The sequence below is a fragment of the Labeo rohita genome, chromosome 25, assembly GCF_022985175.1.
Source record: "Labeo rohita strain BAU-BD-2019 chromosome 25, IGBB_LRoh.1.0, whole genome shotgun sequence".
NCBI lineage: Eukaryota > Metazoa > Chordata > Actinopteri > Cypriniformes > Cyprinidae > Labeo > Labeo rohita.
Genome location: NC_066893.1, coordinates 5,132,944 through 5,151,194, shown reverse-complemented (window position 1 = coordinate 5,151,194; position 18,251 = coordinate 5,132,944). Strand labels below are relative to the sequence as shown.

Sequence of the window (18,251 nt, the reverse complement as noted above, 5' to 3'; positions counted from 1 at the left end):
TATTTTTTATTCCAACAACTTTTGAAACCCTGTACAAAATTGTGTACATCTCACAAAAGCTGCTACCAAAATGTGACATAAGGAAACAGAGAGCAGAGAAGGGTCAAACGACGTCAGGTGACGTTATGACATTTCCATCAAAATAAAAGTTCTAACAGTATTTGCAATACATATATATTTATTTATACTAATATCCCCATTTTTATAAGCAAAAGCCATAGTTTGAAGTAAATATGTGGATTTATTTAACTCTCCTGTTTATTAAAATACTGCACATTTGTTTATCTAACTGCACTGTCCAGTGCAAACGACAACAGTGTCGGGACTTTTATTTTGAACATTTTCTGACGCTTGTCTGCGCAGTTTTCACAGCAGTCGGTGCTCGAGGACCTTGAGCACATGAAAATAAAATCAAAACAGCACATGTGTTTGTAGAAGTCCCAGAGCAGTTACAGGACATGGCGAAACGGATAATGTAAGTGTTTTGTGTTTGTTTACTATACGTAACTATGCAGATATGAGCCGATGTGTTGTTTATGTATAAAACAGTTAAGATACATTACTAGTTGTCCTTCCGAAAATGTGTAACGTTACTTGTGTATGTTTACATTGTGTGCTTGTAGTACTCTATCAAAAAAGTGCCATGGTGTCACTATGTTTTCAGGCGTTTACCATGGTAATATCATATTTTGGATGTGGTATCCTGGTAATAGGCGACTGTGCTTACCAATACCATGTTTTTGGACATAGTAGGAGAATAATACCATCATTCTCGTTCACTGGTACCAATACCCCTGCTGAAAAACAGTTAAAACCAGTTTTAGCTGGTCTCCCAGCTAAGACCAGCCTGACCAGAAGTGGTCAGATCTCCTCAAAAACCAGGATGAACACCAGCTTAAACCAGCCAAGAAGCATAGGCTGGTTTCAGCTGTATTTTGAGCACAGAACATGGGTAATATTATAGTAAAGACATGTTGATTTTACATATGTTACCCTGGACATTTTTTTGAAATTATAAATAATAAATAAGCTTTCCACTGATTTATGATTTGTTAGGATAGGACAATACTTAGATACAACTGTTTGAAAATCAGCAATCTGAGGGTGGAAAAAAAACTTAATATTGAGAAAACTGTCCTTAAAAGTTGTTCAAATGAAGTTCTTAGCAATGCATATGTGACCCTGGACCATGGGATATATTTGTAGCGATAGTCAGCGATATATGCAATGTATGCGTCAAAATGATCTATTTTCTTTTATGCCACAAATCGTTAGGATTCATGTTCCATGAAAATATTTGGTAAACTTTTTACCGTAAATATATCAAAACTTAAGTTTTGACTAGTAATATGCATTGCTAAGAACTCCATTTGGACAACTTCAACAGCAATTTTCTCAATATTTAGAATTTTTTTAAAAAAATTTTTTAATTTTTTTTTTTTTGCACTCTCAGATTCCAGATTTTCCAATAGTTGTATCTCGACCAAATATTGTCCTAACAAACATCAATGGAAAGCTTATTTATTCAGCTTTCAGATGATGTATAAATCTCAGTTTAAATTATGCTTGGTTTTGTGGTCCAGGGTCACATACTACTAAGCAAAAATTAAATTTTTATATATTTGCAGCAGGAAATCAACAAAATATCTTCATGGAACATGATCTTTACTTTATATCCTAATGATTTTTGGCATTAAGAAAAATTGATCATTTTGACCCGTACAATGTTTTGTTGGTTATTGCTACAAATATACCAATTTAGACTGGTTTTGTAGTCCAGGGTCACATATGATAGTACAGTGTTATTCTTTAATGCGCTTGAATATGGCAATCATAGGCCTATTCTTCTACATTTCTGTAAAGGATTGGAGCAATTCAAGTGAAACGGCTTGAAATAATATAAAATAAATTATTAGAAATTGTTCAATTTTGAATTCGATGACTTCAAAAACCATCCTCCAATCACTTGGAAATACCTTGCAATACAAATAAATGAAATGGTTTACTTTTTTGTACCTTTATGCAATTTCCCTTCAGATATCCTTTATACCAGCTTGGTAACCCACAGCTGAGGTTATTCCGGCCCACCTCCAATCTGACCCTGGTGAGACCCGGCAAAGAACAGCCACCTGATACCGTACAGTTTCGCATTCCTATGGAGTAAGTATTTAAAGTCATTTTCATCATAAAAACCAACTGAATCACTGAAAGTCTACAATGATGTAGGTGCATTATTTTCCACTAGGTGGCAGACATATCCCACACATCTATTTTGTCCTGCCACCTTAAATTGCAGAGTGGGAATCTTATTGCGCATGATGATCACAAAGAATTAAAGCATCTTAAGCGATGCTTAACTATAATTGCAGGCCGGTTAGATGCAACACAGCATTTTGTAACAAAACGCGGGATGACGTTTCCGTGTGCGGTCGCATGGCCGCCGATGCCTCGGAGCTCCCAGATTTGTTTACAGCTCTTTCACCTACTTAAAATCCGACATCTCGTTCCTTTATTGATGACGTTTGTTAAACGTCACTAAAAATACAGCCGTAATTATTGCATTGCTGCGGTGTAATACGAAACAGGCAGTCAGACTGTTAATAACGGGTCTAATCGGAGTCCGCACAAGAAAAGAGGACAAAGTCTGCTTTGTTTTCTGGAGAACCTCAGGGCGTACATCTAAAGCAGTGACGGTGGAGCCTTGTTCCTCAGTTATTATTCCGCCAGTATGTGTTCCAAACCGCACACGTTTGTAATTGGGCTATATGTTATCACTTGCGCAAGTGCTCAGAGGAAGCTTGCTTCTTCTTTTTTTTCTACCTGCTTTTACGCCTTTGTTTTTACAGACTGTTTTGTGATCTTAAGTGTCTTAATCTGCACCAGGCATCCTTGTCACCTGAATCTAAACATTTCGTGCCTGTGCAATCAAAGGAAGAGGAGTTTTTTTTTCTTGTTTTGGAACCGCTGAGGCCTCATTGGATGTCGGGAAGTGTTTTGTCTCCTCCAGAGCTGCGTTTGACACAGTCCCATCGCAAACAGCACGAAAGTAGACAAAGCAGCAGAGGTATCATTAAAACATTAAAGACATCCCCCTCTTCACTTTCTACTTTTCAAAGAGACCCTCCACTTTGGCAAGGAGTTGTTTTGCTTGAAACCAACCTGGTTTGCATAGCGATTATCAGAGCCAAAGAATTTCAAAGCACTTGTTTTTGTGAAAGAGGGCCTCTTTACAAAGTGTTTGTACTCGCAGGATTTGTTTAACCTCGTTTATTTACCGTCCTATGGGCCTTTTAACTATTTGATCCATCATCAGCATTTGATCTTTCATCTTCTTATTTACATTTTCCTTCCAGTAATTTCATTTTAATGATCTTTTCTTAGTTCATTAAAGCTATTTGTCCACTCTCTTGCCGTCTTTATAGTCTCAGTGGTGTGAATGTAACCTAGAGGTCACGGGCTAACAAAAGATCCCCCTTTATTTGGATTTCCTCAAAATTTGGAGTGTTTTGTCCCTCTGCGTCTAAATCACCTACTTGGAAAGCCTTTGAAATGGGTGGTGTGAGCGCACATGTTTAGAGATGAGCGTGGACTGTTTATGTGTGAAGGGTGGGGCAGCTCAAATTCGCAGCAGAGAGGATTGAACAACAAGGAGGTCTCTATCTTTATAAGACGTCAGTGCTTACAAAAGATAAGCCACACAGGCGCAAGGCACTGTTTACATCTGCTGAAGGTCATGACCGTGTTGCCCAGTGCTTCATTTAATTGATTCTGTGAAGTGGAACTGAGAAACGTCATCCAAACAGATACAAAAATGTGCAGTATAGTATTAAGTGATTATTAAAATTGCAATTAAATTGCTAGTCGTTTTTGACAGCTGAACCCCTTTGACCTAACATATTTTCAGTTCTAACATAATATTTCAATAACTTAACACTATTCAAAATATTTAATCTTTTTAGTAAGTTAAAATAAAAACAATACTATGATTTAATAAATTACTTCACTTTCATTTGCAGTTCCCTCATTAATCCACAGGGGTTTGCGAACCCCAGTTTGGGAAACCGTGGTTTGTAAGATATGTGATGTGGAAAATGACACAAAATTATCACGGAAGGAAAGAAAATGCGAAAGGAATATGTTGTAGGCCAAACACAGACCTGGATTTCCCACATCAAACAGGAGTTTAAAAGTTTAACGCTGTTGTTTTTCTGCCTTCCAAGATAAAGTGTCAAACATGTGGCCTAGTGATTTGAATGCGTTTTCCAGACACACTGAGCTCATGTGTGGCCGAGTTTAGTCAGTTTGTTTTGCCCCTCTGACCTAAATTATTATTGTAACTTAATATTTTATTAATGTAACGGTACTTTTTACACATTTTAACAAAATATTACATATTTTTAGTAAGTGTTTTTTGACTCTTCATATTTAAAAATTATTTTAAATGTACGTTGTTATGGTTTAATGAATTATTGTTTTTATGAACTGACAAAGAGGTTTGCAACCCCATTTATTATAGCAATATATTGTCATTCTTCACTATTTTAACTTTGACGGATGACGTGGAAAATGTCCAAAAATTATTATGGAAAGAATGAAAATAGGATTGGAATATGTTGCAGGCCAAATTCGACCCTGTATGTCCCATGGGAGCTCCAGGGCTCAATGTGTGTGTGTGTGTGTGTGTGTTTTTTTTTTTTTTTTTTTTTTTTTTTTTTTTTTTTCATCTTCCAATATCCAATATGAATCCAAGATATGCCCTAGTGATTTGAATTCATTTTCCAGACACATTGAGCTGTGCTGCTCATTGGGTTCGAGTCCAGTCAGTTTGTTTTGTCGATCTTTAACATGTGAAATATTTTTTTGTTTTATTTTTATTGTGTTTATTATAAAATTATTTTAATTGTTATGGTTTAATCAATTATTGTTTTCATCAACTGACAAACCCCCAGAGGACTGCAAACCCTTTTATTTTTCCAATATTTTGTCTGGCACATGAAGTGGAAACTGTCATGAAATTATCAAGGAAAGTAAGAAAAGAGCATTGGATTATGTTGCAGGTCAAATTCGACCCTGCATTTTCCATGTGAGCACCAAGGCTCAATGTGATGTTATTTTTCTATCTCACGAGATTAAACCTTAGAGATGTGGCCTAGTGATTAAATTTCATTTCCATTGACCTGTACTGCTCATGTGGGTTTGAGTCTAGTTAGTTTGTTTTGCCCTACTCACCTAAAATATTTATAACTTGGTATTTCAATAATTTAACATATTTTACATAAATTTAACATTATAAATCTTTAAGTGTTTTATTTTGAGTGTTTTTATTGTTAAATTGTTTAATTATATAATGTCATACTTTAATCAGTTTTGTTTGTTGCCAAACCCCCAGAGGTTCACAAACCCTTTTAATTTTGCAGTATTTTGTCACTCTTCACTTTTTTGTCATTGATAAATGAAGTGGAAAATTTCATAAAATTATTAAGGAAAGAAAATAGGATTGGAATATGTTGCAGGCCAAATTCAACACTGTATTTCCCAGTGTTAAGTTTTTTTTCCTACCTTCCAAGATTAAATCTTAGAGATGTAGGCTAGTGATTTGGAATTTGTTTACCAGACACATTGACCTGCGCTGCTCATGTGGGTTTGACTTCAGTCAGTTTGTTTTTTACTGATCTGACCTAAAATATTTATAAATTAATATTTCAATAATTTAACACTAATTTAACTTTTTACATAAATTAAACATTAAATCTTTTTTTTTTAAATTACTTTTTTACTTTAAATTTATTTAATTATTCAGGGTCATGGTTTAATCAGTTATTTTGTTTTCATGAGGTCACAAACCCCAATATTTTGTCACTCATTTTTTGTCTTTGAAAAATAAAGTGGAAAATGTCATGAAATTATTAAGGAAAAAAGAAAACAGGATTGGAATATATTGCCCAAATGTAACCCTGCTTTTCCCATACGAGCACCATGTCTCAATATGGTGGTTTTCTACCAACTAATATGACATTTTAGAGATGTGGCCTAATGATTTGAATTCATTTTTAAGCCACGTTGAGTTGTGCTGCTTATGTGGATTAAAAAAAAAAATATTTGAAACACTCTTTACACAAAATTAACAGAAATATTTTTTTTAGTAAGTGTTTTATTTTGATTGTTTTTATTTTAAAATGATTCAGTTACACAATGTTATGGTTTAATCAGTTATTTCGTTTTCATGAACTGACAAACCCCCAGAGGTTCGCAAACCCTTGTCACTCTTCACTATTTTGTCTTTGATAATTGAAGTGGAAAATTAAATTATCAAGGGAAGAAAACAGGATTGCAATATGTTGCAGGCCAAAGTGTTTTATTTTGATTATTTTAATTTGAAAAGTATTTAATTGTACAATATTATGATTTAATCTAGGGCTGTCATGATCCCTTGATTAAATTCAAGTACTTGATTATAAAAAAATCTTCTATTGCATATTGCCTGTGTCAAACTGGCATATTCCATGGGCAAAAATCCTTGTAAAGCATTATTAGACCGTGTTCTAAAACCTGCATGAAATATTAAAACCATTTAAAAATCATAATAAAGCATAATGCTATTGAACTGTTTTGTTCAAAATAACCACAGGATTACTTGGTTTTGATATTTTATTTGAACCAATTATTATTGCCTCATTGCTATCATATATGTATTATAAGTCTATATTACCACAAACAAGTATCCAATTACTCGATTAATCGTCAGAATAATCAACTACGCGATTACCCTAATAATCATTAGTGACAGCCCTATTTTAATCAATTATTATATTTTCATCAACTGACTAACCCCCTAGGCATGGCCATGGAAGATGCCATGAAATTCTCAAGGAAAGAAAGAAATAGGATGGAGATATGTTGCAGGTCAAATTCGACCCTGCATTTCCCATGTTAGCACCATGTGTTTTTTTTTTTTTTGCCTTCCATTATGAAGTCTTAGCAATGTGGCCTAGTCATTTTCCAGATATGTTAAGCCATGCTGCTCATGTGGAGTCGATTCCACTCCACATTTGGTCCGAAACCTCTTTAAAAAGCCTAAAAAGTGATTGATGCCAAACTCCTGTACATTAAAGGGATAGTTCACCCAGAAATTCACTCTCGTGAACACGCGTCAAAGACTGACACGGAAAAGAAGAAATTGTTTAATAAAGTTGTTTTATTTGTGCACAAAAAGTATCCTCATAGCTTTATAACACTACGATTGAACCACTGATGTCACATGGACTGTTTTATCGATGTCCTTACTACCTCTCTGGGCCTTGAATGTGGTAGGACCCTTGCTGTCTATGCAGGGTCAGAAAGCCCTCAAATTTATTTATTTATTTTTTTGGCCTTCAGATTCCACTCCGCGTCGGGTCCCTATCCTCCTCAAAAAGCATAAAAAGAGATTGATAGAAAATTCAATTCTGTCATCTAACTCCTGTACATTTAAGGATAATTCACCCAAAAATTAAAATTCTGTCATTATTACTCACCCTTACTCACCCTTATTCCAAACTTACGTCATGGTACTCTTGTGAATGCACGTCAAAGGCAGACATGGAAAGTCATTATTTTTGTTTTCTTTGTGCACAACAAATATTTTTGTTGCTTCATAACATACGATTGAACCACTGATGATGTCACTTGGACTATTTTATCGATGTCCTTACTACCCTTCTGGGCCTTGAGTGTGGTAGGACCCTTTCTGTCTATGCAGGGTCAGAAAGCCCTCGGATTTGATAAAAAAAAATCCTAATTTGTGTGAGAGTAATTAATGACAGATTTTTCATTTTTGGGTGAACTATCCCAGAATAAGTAGAGTAAAGATAGAGTCAGAATAATCGACCAGCAACTCAATTACTAAAATAACCGTTAGTGACTGCCCTAATGTAAATAATTATTACATTTTCAGCATCTTTCATCATTTTTGACATATAAAGAGGAAGATGTCATGAAATTATCAAAGAAAGAAAGATAATAAGATTTGACCCTGCATTTCCCATGTGAGCACCAAGGCTCAATGAGATTTATTTTATTTTATTTTTTTTTTTTTGGCCTTCAGATACTACTCCGTGTCGGGTCCCTATCCTCCTAAAAAAGCATAAAAAGAGATAGAAAATTCCGTCCTGTCATCTAACTCACCCTTGACAACAAAGGCAGACACGGAAAGTCATTATTTTTGTTTTCTTTGTGCACAACTATTAACAAATATTTTTGTTGCTTCATAACATATGATTGAACCACTGATGTCACATGGACTATATTATCGATGTCCTTTCTACCTTTCTAGGCTTTGAGCGTGGTAGGACCCTTGCTGTCTGTACAGGGTCAGAAAGCCCTCGGATTTGATCAAAAATATCTTAATTTGTGTGTGAGTAATTAATGACAGATTTTTCATTTTTGGGTGAACTATCCCTTTAACATCAAAGGGCTCCAGCTCTATACGTGGATGGGGAAAAAGCATTATTACACACATTTTCTAAGGCGTCATGAAATTTTAAACATTTAAAAATCACTATAAAGCTTAGTGCGATTGAGATGTTTTGTTCATGAGAAGCATTTTATTACTTGCTTTTGATATTTTATTTGAACAAATTATTATTGCCTCATTGCTATTGTATATGTATTTTAGGTCATTTTAAAGTCCATTGCTTGCTTAGGTCTATTTTTATTGCCACCAAAAAAAATAAAAAAATCAGATTATTTAAGTGTCAGAATAACCGACCAACAACTTGATTACCAAAATAACCATTAGTGACTGCCCTAATGTAAATAATTATTAGCATATTTCATCATTTTTGACAGATAAAGAGGAAGATGTCATGAAAGTATCAAGGAAAGAAAGAAAATAAGATTTGACTCTGTATTTCCCAAGTGAGCACCAAGGCTTAATAAGGTTTTTTTTTTTTCTTCTTCTTTTTTTCTTTTTTCCATCCTTCAGATTCCACTCTGCGTCAGGTCTCTATCCTCCTCAAAAAGCATAAAAAGAGATGGATAGAAAATTGAATCCTGTGATCTAACACCTGTACATTTAAAGGATAATTCATGCAAAAATGGAAATTCTGTCATTATTACTCACTCTTATTCCAAGCCTGCGTCATGGTACTCGTGTGAATGTCCGTCATGACCGACATGGAAAGTCATTATTTTTGTTTTCTTTGTGCATAACAAATATTCTTGTTGCTTCATAACATACGATTGAACCACTTATGTCACATGGACTATTTTATCGATGTCCTTACTACCTTTCTGGGCCTTGAACGTGGTAGGACCCTTTCTGTCTATGCAGGGTCAGAAAGCCCTCGGATTTGATCAAAAATATCCTAATTTTTGTGAGTAATTAATGACAGATTTTTCATTTTTGGGTGAACTATCCTTTTAACATCAGATGCTCCAGCTCTATACAGTGCTAGTCATGAATGGGGAAGCTGTCGAGGTCACCAGTAGGCCGGAATTGAAAAAGATCTCAGCTTCTCCACTCCAAGATCTCAGAAAGCACTTAGGTCTGCTAACTACTCCTCTCACTGTGGCTCGAGTGCTCTGCTCTCTAGGAATCGCCTCGCTCTCTCACTTTCACACAGACAAACGCACGCTTGTACGCATCTTTTCTCTCACATAAATTACGCGGCCAAAACTCCACTCCACTTCAATGAAATCTGGGCATCACACTCTGGTGCTGACTTGGAAAGATCTGCGTACAATACTCTTTCCGAAGGAGCATCTGTTTGTTGGGTTTCTTGGAAACCCTCTCCTTTACAAAAGAAAAAAATTACACGGACTGACTTGTGAACAAACATCCTTGTTTTTCAAAGCAGTTCATTATGTTCTTCCCGTTAGCTCCGGCGTCATATTTTCTGAATGGTTCTCGTTGGGTTTTCTTTAACTCAAAACATAATGATACAATTTTGTTTTGTTTGTTCGAGAAAGCATGTCACAAAATGCATTTTACGTCAGTTCAGTCCTCGAAAAACAGAATGTTTCAAAATCAAACTCAGGGGTCTCAACTTTAGGGTCTCCAGAGATGCAGATGAGCGCAATTTGCCACCTGTGAGATCCTCAAGTGTTCATCTTTAATTTTGTTATGTGGGTGGGTTTGTGGGGTCACAAGATTTTTGGAACGTAACGATGGATTGCCGACCCAAAAAAGATTGGGAATCTCTGTTTTAAATGTTTCCATATGACATGAATCTTAAGGTCTTACTTCAGTACGCCATAGATTCTCATATTTTGCTCTCTTACTCCATGGCAACTCTGAACCTCTGTCTGTTTCAATTTTCTTCAAGAATGACCAAGTTTGATGTCAGAAATTATCTAGAGAAGATCTACAGCGTTCCTGTTGCAGCTGTACGCACAAGGATCCAGTACTGTGAGTAAAACTTTGTCGTTACATTGAATTCATCTTCTTCTTTTAAAAATGCATTTTTCTGAATGGTTCTATAAAGAACCTTTAACATCTGAAGAACCTTTCTGTTTCACAAAAGGTTCTTTGTGGCGAAAGAAGGTTCTTCAGATTATAAAAAGGTAAAAAAGACATGGTTCTTTGTGGAACCAAAAATGGTTCTTCTGTGGCATCGCTTGAAGAACCTTTTAAAGCACCTTTATTTTTATGAATGTATATATAAACAGTTTGTAATTTGTAAACAGTAAGTATTTTTGAAAAGTGTAAAACTGTGTATCTGCAGCCCATTTTGGATCTGTTTTGGGAAAAATCTGTTTGCTGTTCTATTTGGTAATACCAGGCATTTAAATTGCACAGCTTTGTTTTGGAAAGACACTCTACAGACACTCTGCAGACATCACGTCTTACGTCTTTTTAGCATCTTGTGTCATAATTGTTGCCTTTTTAGATGTTCAATGATTAAAAAAAACAAAAAACAAACAGACCTCTCCATTCTGGTCCGTTCCAGTACGTTCCGGCCAGCTGTTTTTGAATGCGAGAGCATGTCCTGTGAGCCCCCCTTCACTCTTTTGCACCTCTGCTCACTCTGTTTTGTTGTCAACTAGCCTGACAACGCAAGCCAAACTCAACTGACGACAGCAGTCATGGTTCCATCAACTGACCTGAACTTTATAAAGCCCTTATACAACAACAACTTACCAGCGTTCTGTGTTTACCACTTGTTTTTGTGCTCCAGGGGTGGTTTTCAAAAAATCTGTAGATAGGGGTGATATGTATGTTAGTCAATGAGAATGATCAATACTGACAAGATGTTTTGGAGATACTTGACAGCCGGGCGGGAGTTTAAAATATACGTATAAACAATAAGGCTAATTCAGGGAACTGTGTTTTTGGAATTCGGATGAAGTGGGAGACACTGAGGGAGGGAAGCGAAAGAAGGAGTGGTTTGCGTGATTCCACTCACAGCTGCTTATCTCTCCATCCGTGGCCGTAGCGTTCCGATCGACAGTTGTCCTAAGATGCCCTGCCCTGTTTATTTCTTCAAAAAGTTTGCCAAAAGAGTTACACAATCATGTTTTTTTCCCTTTTACAGTCGGTATTAAAGCAGTAGCTCAACCAAACCTGAAACCTTCGTCATTTAGTTATTTACCATCGTGCCATTCCAAACCTGTAGGCTGTTGTTTTTCTCTGGAACACAAATGGAGAATTTTCTTAATTTTCCACGCAGATCTTTTTCATACAATTACAGTTCATAGTGAAAAACATCTGTAAGGTGCCAAAAATAACAAAAAAAAGTTCCTGAAAAATCCTGAAGCCACATAACAGCTTTATGTGAGGATCACACTGAAATAAAAAAGACTTGTATTACATGTAAAATGTCAGACGTTTGACAAAGCATGCCAGGCTTCTCCAATCATTTTGTCTGCATTAGTGCATTAGTGCCCGCCTCCTTTTTAAGTGCAGCTTGTTCTGGAAGTTTTTTCTTAACATTTATTTTTCAAATATGGATTTTAAAAAAGTCTTTGTTAAAGCTCTATAAGCCATGAACCAAGCTGGCCAGGAGTGATGTGAATCAGAAAAGGGGTCCCTTTTTAAAGGGGTCATCGGATGCCCATTTTCCACAAGTTGATATGATTCTTTAGGGTCTTAATGAAAAGTCTATAATATGCTTTGGTTAAAAATTCTCAGTGGTTGTGTAAAACACCACCCTTTTTACCTTGTCAAAAATCAGCTCTGCAAAAATCATCCCATTCTGGTTGAGGCTGCTTTAAATGCACATGAGCTCTGCTCGCCCCGCCCCTCTCTTCTCTCTGTGGAGCGATGAGCCTGTTTACTTTAGCTGCATTTAGCCGCTAAACTCGCTAACTAGCATGTTATTAGGAAAGGTGATTGCAAAGATTCATAAAAAACCCTTATACTCACTTCTGCTGGCAGTGAAGCTGGATCACGAATGATTCACGCGAACATAATCGGATATATGTAGATCGGGAGGCACATTCCATTCACAAACAAACGTAATCCACTGCATCTTCAGCGGCTCAGATGTCGGGAGTAAATGACGACCACTATGTTCATTATTACATCCAGCAACACAACACCTCAGTCGCTCAATCGGAGATATTCTTGTCTAACTTACATTCCTGCTCCGGCATCGAAAACATGGAGGTTGGACTGTTACAGCTGATTTGAGGTAAGAAGCTCATGTCAATCAACTATCGTGGGAGCGGCCTCTGTGGGTGTGACGCCACAATGACAGGGATCTGAGAACGGCTCGATTTGAAAAAGGGGATATTATTTTTACAGATTAATTAAAAACCACTGCATGGATTTTTATCATTATAGGGTAAATTTGTACATGCACTGCCAACACACATTAATGTTTAAACAGCATGTTAAAGTGAACTTAGCATCCGATTAACTTAAAATGCTCATCTTGTCTAGCTCTGCAATGCGCATGCATATGCTATGACATCTACATTCGTTCAGTTGTGCATGCACAACATCCTGTAAGGTTCTGTTCTGGAATTAGTTCACCTGTTTCGAGTCTTCGGGTTTATTGAGTCGTTCATTCATCTTATGGGTCTGTCAAATGACTCAAAAAAAAGATTCGTTCATTTTGCTGAACGAGACTCAAAGATCCGAGTCGGTAAAATGATCTGAACTTCCCATCAGTACTTGAATCACGTCTTTGAATCACCACAAGTACATCGTCTGTTCATCGGCTCAAAAAGGTAGAGTATGGCGAAAAACTCCATGTTATTTTCTCCTACAACTTCAGAATCACCCGACATCGAAGTCCGACACTTCATATAGTTTTTTTTTTTTTTTTTTTTTTTTTTACAACAGTTCAATAAACGAGAATTAAGAGACTTACATTTTAGACACCACAATGCATGTTAAACGCATTCATGACCTGCATTAAACAGTGTGTAAATGCATCTAAATGCCACTTCAGATGCAGCTTCTGTATGTCCAAAAAGACGAACTTTGTTGATACTGATTTCATTTGCTTGGTAACAGCCCAAGTGTAAGAATTTGACTTAAAAGATAATGCACACTTTTAGACAAAATGGCTTTTTAAAGGTTAAAATGCCCATAAAAAGTAAAAATCAATTTAAACTTATTGGAGAAGATTAATTTCTATCAGTGAGAACTGACCACCACACAGAATAAGTAGAACATCAAAAAATTTAGAATCAGCCATCCATGGTAGTCCTTAAGATACCAGCACAATAACACACTCCGCAAAATATTGTCTAGTTATCATTATTGATAAAATCCCAGAACATATTGAGATGATATTTTTTTTTGTCAATATCGCACACCCCTACCATTTTATCTCGATTACTGAATTTGCATTTGCATCGCTGGAGGCCGAAATTGAAATCAAAACTGTATTTTGATTAATTGCACAGCCCTAGTCAGTATAGGATTGTACGTTCTGAGCTTTTTCTTTTCAATGAACTGGTTCATCTGGTTGGCAAACCAGACAAACAGTTCATTCACAAATCTACGTTCTAAACTCAGTGACTCAGTGATCCGCTTGTAGTTCTCAAGTTAACAGCTTACTGTGTGGAAGATTATCAGTGAGTAGAATTTAGGTCTGCTCCTAACAAAAATATTGTTTGATTTCAGAAAACGCTGAATGTAGTAATATAGAAATATAGAAAATAAGGTCATTATTTATTCGCCCTCATGTCGTTCCAAACCCATACAAATTAAGATATTTTTGATGAAATCTAAGAGTTTTCTGACCCTGCATAGACAGCAATGCAACTGACATGTTCAAGAACCAGAAAGGTTGTACGGACATTGTTAAATTGTCCATGTAGTGGGCGCCAGTAGCCTTGTGGTTAGTGAACCAACATATAGCACAACTGTGCTCGCGACGACCCAAGTTCGAATCCCGTCTCAAGGTCCCTTGACGATCCTGCTCCCCTCTCTCCTCCCAGTACTTTCCTGTCATCTCTCTACTGTCCTGTCCATTAAAGGCCCAAAAAAGGCCAAAAATATAACTTAAAGGGGTCATCGGATGCTAAGTTCACTTTTTCATGTTGTTTGAACATTAATGTGTGTTGGCAGTGTATGTACAAATCTACCCTATAATGATAAAAAATCCATGCAGTGGTTTTTAATTAATCTGTAAAAATAATATCCCCTTTTTCAAATCGAGCTATTCTCAGATGCCTGTCGGTGTGCCGTCACACCCACAGAGGCCGCTCCCACGATAGTTGATTGACATGAGCTCTTACCTTAGACCAGCTGTAACAGTCCAGTAACTTTCTATGTTTTGGTGCCGGAGCAGGGATGTAAGTTAGACAAGAATATCTCCGATTGAGGTGTTGTGTTGCTGGATGTAATAATGAACATAGTGGTCGTCATTTACTCCCGACATCTGAGCCGCTGAAGATGCAGTAGATTACGTTTGTTTGTGAATGGAATGCGCCTCCCGATCTACATATATCCGTCTATGTTCGTGCAAATCATTCATGATCCAGCTTTACTTACAGCAGAAGTGAGTATGAACGTTTTTTTATGAATCTTTGCGATCGCCTTTCCTTATAAAAGTGATAGTTAGGAAGTTTAGCGGCTAAACGTGGCTAAATGCAGCTAATGTTAACAAGACCGTCTTTCCACAGAGAGAAGAGAGGGGCGGGGCGAGCAGAGCTCATTTGCATTTAAAGGAACAACCCCTTAGAATGAGATGATTTTTGCAGAGCTGTAAAAAGGGTGTTGTTTTACAAAACCATTGAGAATTTTTAATCAAAGTATATTAGAGACTTTCCATTAAGACCCTAAAGAATCATATCAACTTGTGGAAAATGGGCATCCGATGACCCCTTTAAAATAAATAAATAAATAAATGGTGGTTCGAAAAACGCATTATTTTTAACATAATTTACGTTATTACAATACCTTTCTCCCAGTCTGGCATATAAAGCTTGATTAGTTCTGGGTTTAATGAAGGCCCACCTTCCGAAAAACGAAATGTGTTGTGATTGGTTAGCTGTCCCACTGCGTCGCGATTGGCGAACAGCTTAGACGGTGTTTCAGTGCTGCCACACCCCTTGTCAAAGAAGCAAGTTCCGTGTACAACTGTTAGTGCAAGCTAGATTAAAGTGATTCTTACGTTTTAAATATGGATATTTTTCTTACAAAAACACATTGATTCGCTACAGGAGGCCTCCGGGGGGTTAATAAAGCTTAGGAGTGCCAGGACAAGGCTAAAAGCAGCCATTATCAAAGAACATCATTACTGATTAGCCTATTCTAGTGCAAGTTTATGCATTTTAAAAAACACTTGCATTATAAGTAAAGCTCTCTACACTGTATGATGAATAAATCTCTTGCCACACTACACACACGTCTGCGACACGTTACGGCTCCGATGTCCAGCCGGAGTAGATTGCGGCTTCGACATGTGTTTCGACCCCCTGTACTGCACACGTCTGCGGCACGTTACTGCTCTGAAGTGGCCACTGTACTCAGTGCTGGTGTTTATTCCTGCCACGCTGCGGCTCGTTGACGCGGTTCTCCGCGCTGCATCGCTAAAGTTAGACTAATCCCCCACCTCTTCCCTACCCTCCCTCCAACAAGGCGGGATTTATTTTAATGATATTCTAATGGACTGCGTTGTGACATCATCACATGCGGAAAACTAACGTTGTAGTTCTTGAAAAGGGATTTTGTAAAAACGAAATATCTCCTTGTGGATTTGAAATTTGCATTGTTGTGTTCTGAAGATGAACGAAGGTCTTACGAGTTTGGAACTACATGAGGGTGAGTAATTAATGACAGAATTGTAATTTTTTGGTGAAATACGCCTTTAACTTGTATCGACAACTTATAATGGTGCTTTTAAGTTTTTCTCTTTTTTGTTGAGCTTAACAGCTGTGGTCACTTTGAGCTGTCATGGTATGGAAAAGAGTTTTTCAATATATCTACTTTTCCAAAAATATAGGTCATATGGGTTTGGAACAACATGAGGGTGACTAAATGACATAATTTTAAAATTGAACTATTCCTTTAAAGCATAAAGGTTATGGCAATATGACATAAACAATAATGCCTAAGGGTAAGTAAATAATGCTGGGGTTATTACAGGCTTTACCGTCTGGTTAACGCAGAGGGAACCACTTTTACGAGCTGCCAGTTGGGTTTACGCCACTGGGATTTTTCCGTGCGGTTTCCACGCCAACGCTGGAGAGGGCCAATAAGCAAAGTGGCCATTTTTACAGCCACAACGTAAAAGCAGAAGAAAGTGCGGAACACCCATTAGGTGAAATAGACCACGTCAGAGAAAGGTGTCCCGCTCTGCGTCATGGGCTCCACTCCGCTGATGGTTTAAAGGATGTAGAGAAAAGGGGGGCGCGGGTGGAACCCCCGGGCTCAAGGCGTCTATTCTTTTTCCTACCGACTATTTTGGAAGGGGTTTCTATAACTACCCCTCAGGCCTGGGATTTGTAACATAATAGTAGCCAGCCAACACACAACCTCAAAAGAGAGCTTGATTGAATATTTATTTATACTATATAATGTTGGGTGGGAGTACGGGAATGGAAACAGGGTTCGCATACATGAACAAAAGCGCTTCTCACCTGTTTTGCGGGTTGACCGTTCAGCTGACCCTAAATGGAGGGAGTGTTTGTGTGTTTAGGGCTTCCTTGTACTAGTAAAGGAAGACTGCCAATCCTGTTTAAAAAAACTCATCACACAAGCCGCAATTGAAACTTTTTAGCTGAGCAGGTTTTTAAGTAGAGATATCACCCCAAAATGTTGATGGATTATTTCAAACCTTATATTGCTGCAGAACTTTCTTCCATGTTAGAGGAATCTAAAGAAAAGGGTTTTTTTGTATAACAACAGTTCTTTGTGACAGTACAGTAAATACTGAGACAGTAAACACTCACTAACAGTTGAAGTCAAAACTTTACATACACCTTGCATAATCTCCTAAATGATAATTGTTTTACCAAAATAAGAGCAATCGAACAAAATGCATGTTATTTTTATTTACTACTTACCTGAAAAAGATATTTCACATAAAAGGTGTTCACATATAGTAATTGAATTTATAAAAATTACCTGGTTCAAAATTTACATACACTTCATTTTTAGTACTGTGTTGTTACCTGAATGATCCACAGCTGTGTGTTTTTGTTTAGTGATAGTTGTTCATGAGTCCCTTGCTTGTCCTGAACTGCCCGCTGTTCTTCAGAAAAATCCTTCAGGCCCTCAGAATTCTTAGTTTTTTCAACATTTTTGTGTATTTGAACCCTTTCCAACAATGACTGTATGATTTTAAGATCCATCTTTTCACACTCAGAACAACTGACGGACTCATATGCAACTATTACAGAAGGTTCAAACACTCACTGATGCTCCAGAAGGAAAAAAAAATGTTGCATTAAGAGCCAGGGGTAAAAACTTAAATAAAGATGTATACATTTTTCAGATTTTGCCTAAATATCTTTTTTTTTTTTTTCATTTAGTACTGCCCTTCTGAAGCTACTAGGGGTGTAACGATACATGTATTTGTACCAAACCTTCACGGTACAGGCATCTCGGTTTGGTGCATCAGGGCCTTAAAACGAATACATGCAATTTGCTACTCCGTTTGATAACCACCAGCAGAAGAACAGCGAATGCCAGGAGTTGTGCGCTTGAAAACAGACTACTAGACACTCTCATTCGGCACAAATCCAAATATTCCATAATATTTCCATATTTGCGATGCATCCAAATGCTAAACTATTATTAATTGCTGATGTTTGGTTCACTGTGTTTTATTTTGATAAAGTACCAACTGTGCTGTCAAGCCTGGAACTGA

General features: G+C 37.0%; 1 protein-coding gene across 1 annotated transcript in view; it reads left to right on the top strand.

Annotated features, from left to right (window-relative positions):
* The first annotated feature begins 355 nt into the window (after positions 1-355).
* The window catches only part of mrpl23 (mitochondrial ribosomal protein L23), a 33,692-nt gene continuing 15,796 nt past the window's right edge, over positions 356-18,251 (top strand). The window contains exons 1-3 of the mRNA XM_051100136.1: positions 356-475; positions 2,038-2,160; positions 10,305-10,387. Of these exons, the coding sequence (XP_050956093.1) occupies positions 459-475; positions 2,038-2,160; positions 10,305-10,387 (223 nt within the window). The 5' untranslated portion in view covers positions 356-458. The remainder of the gene's footprint in view (positions 476-2,037; positions 2,161-10,304; positions 10,388-18,251) is intronic.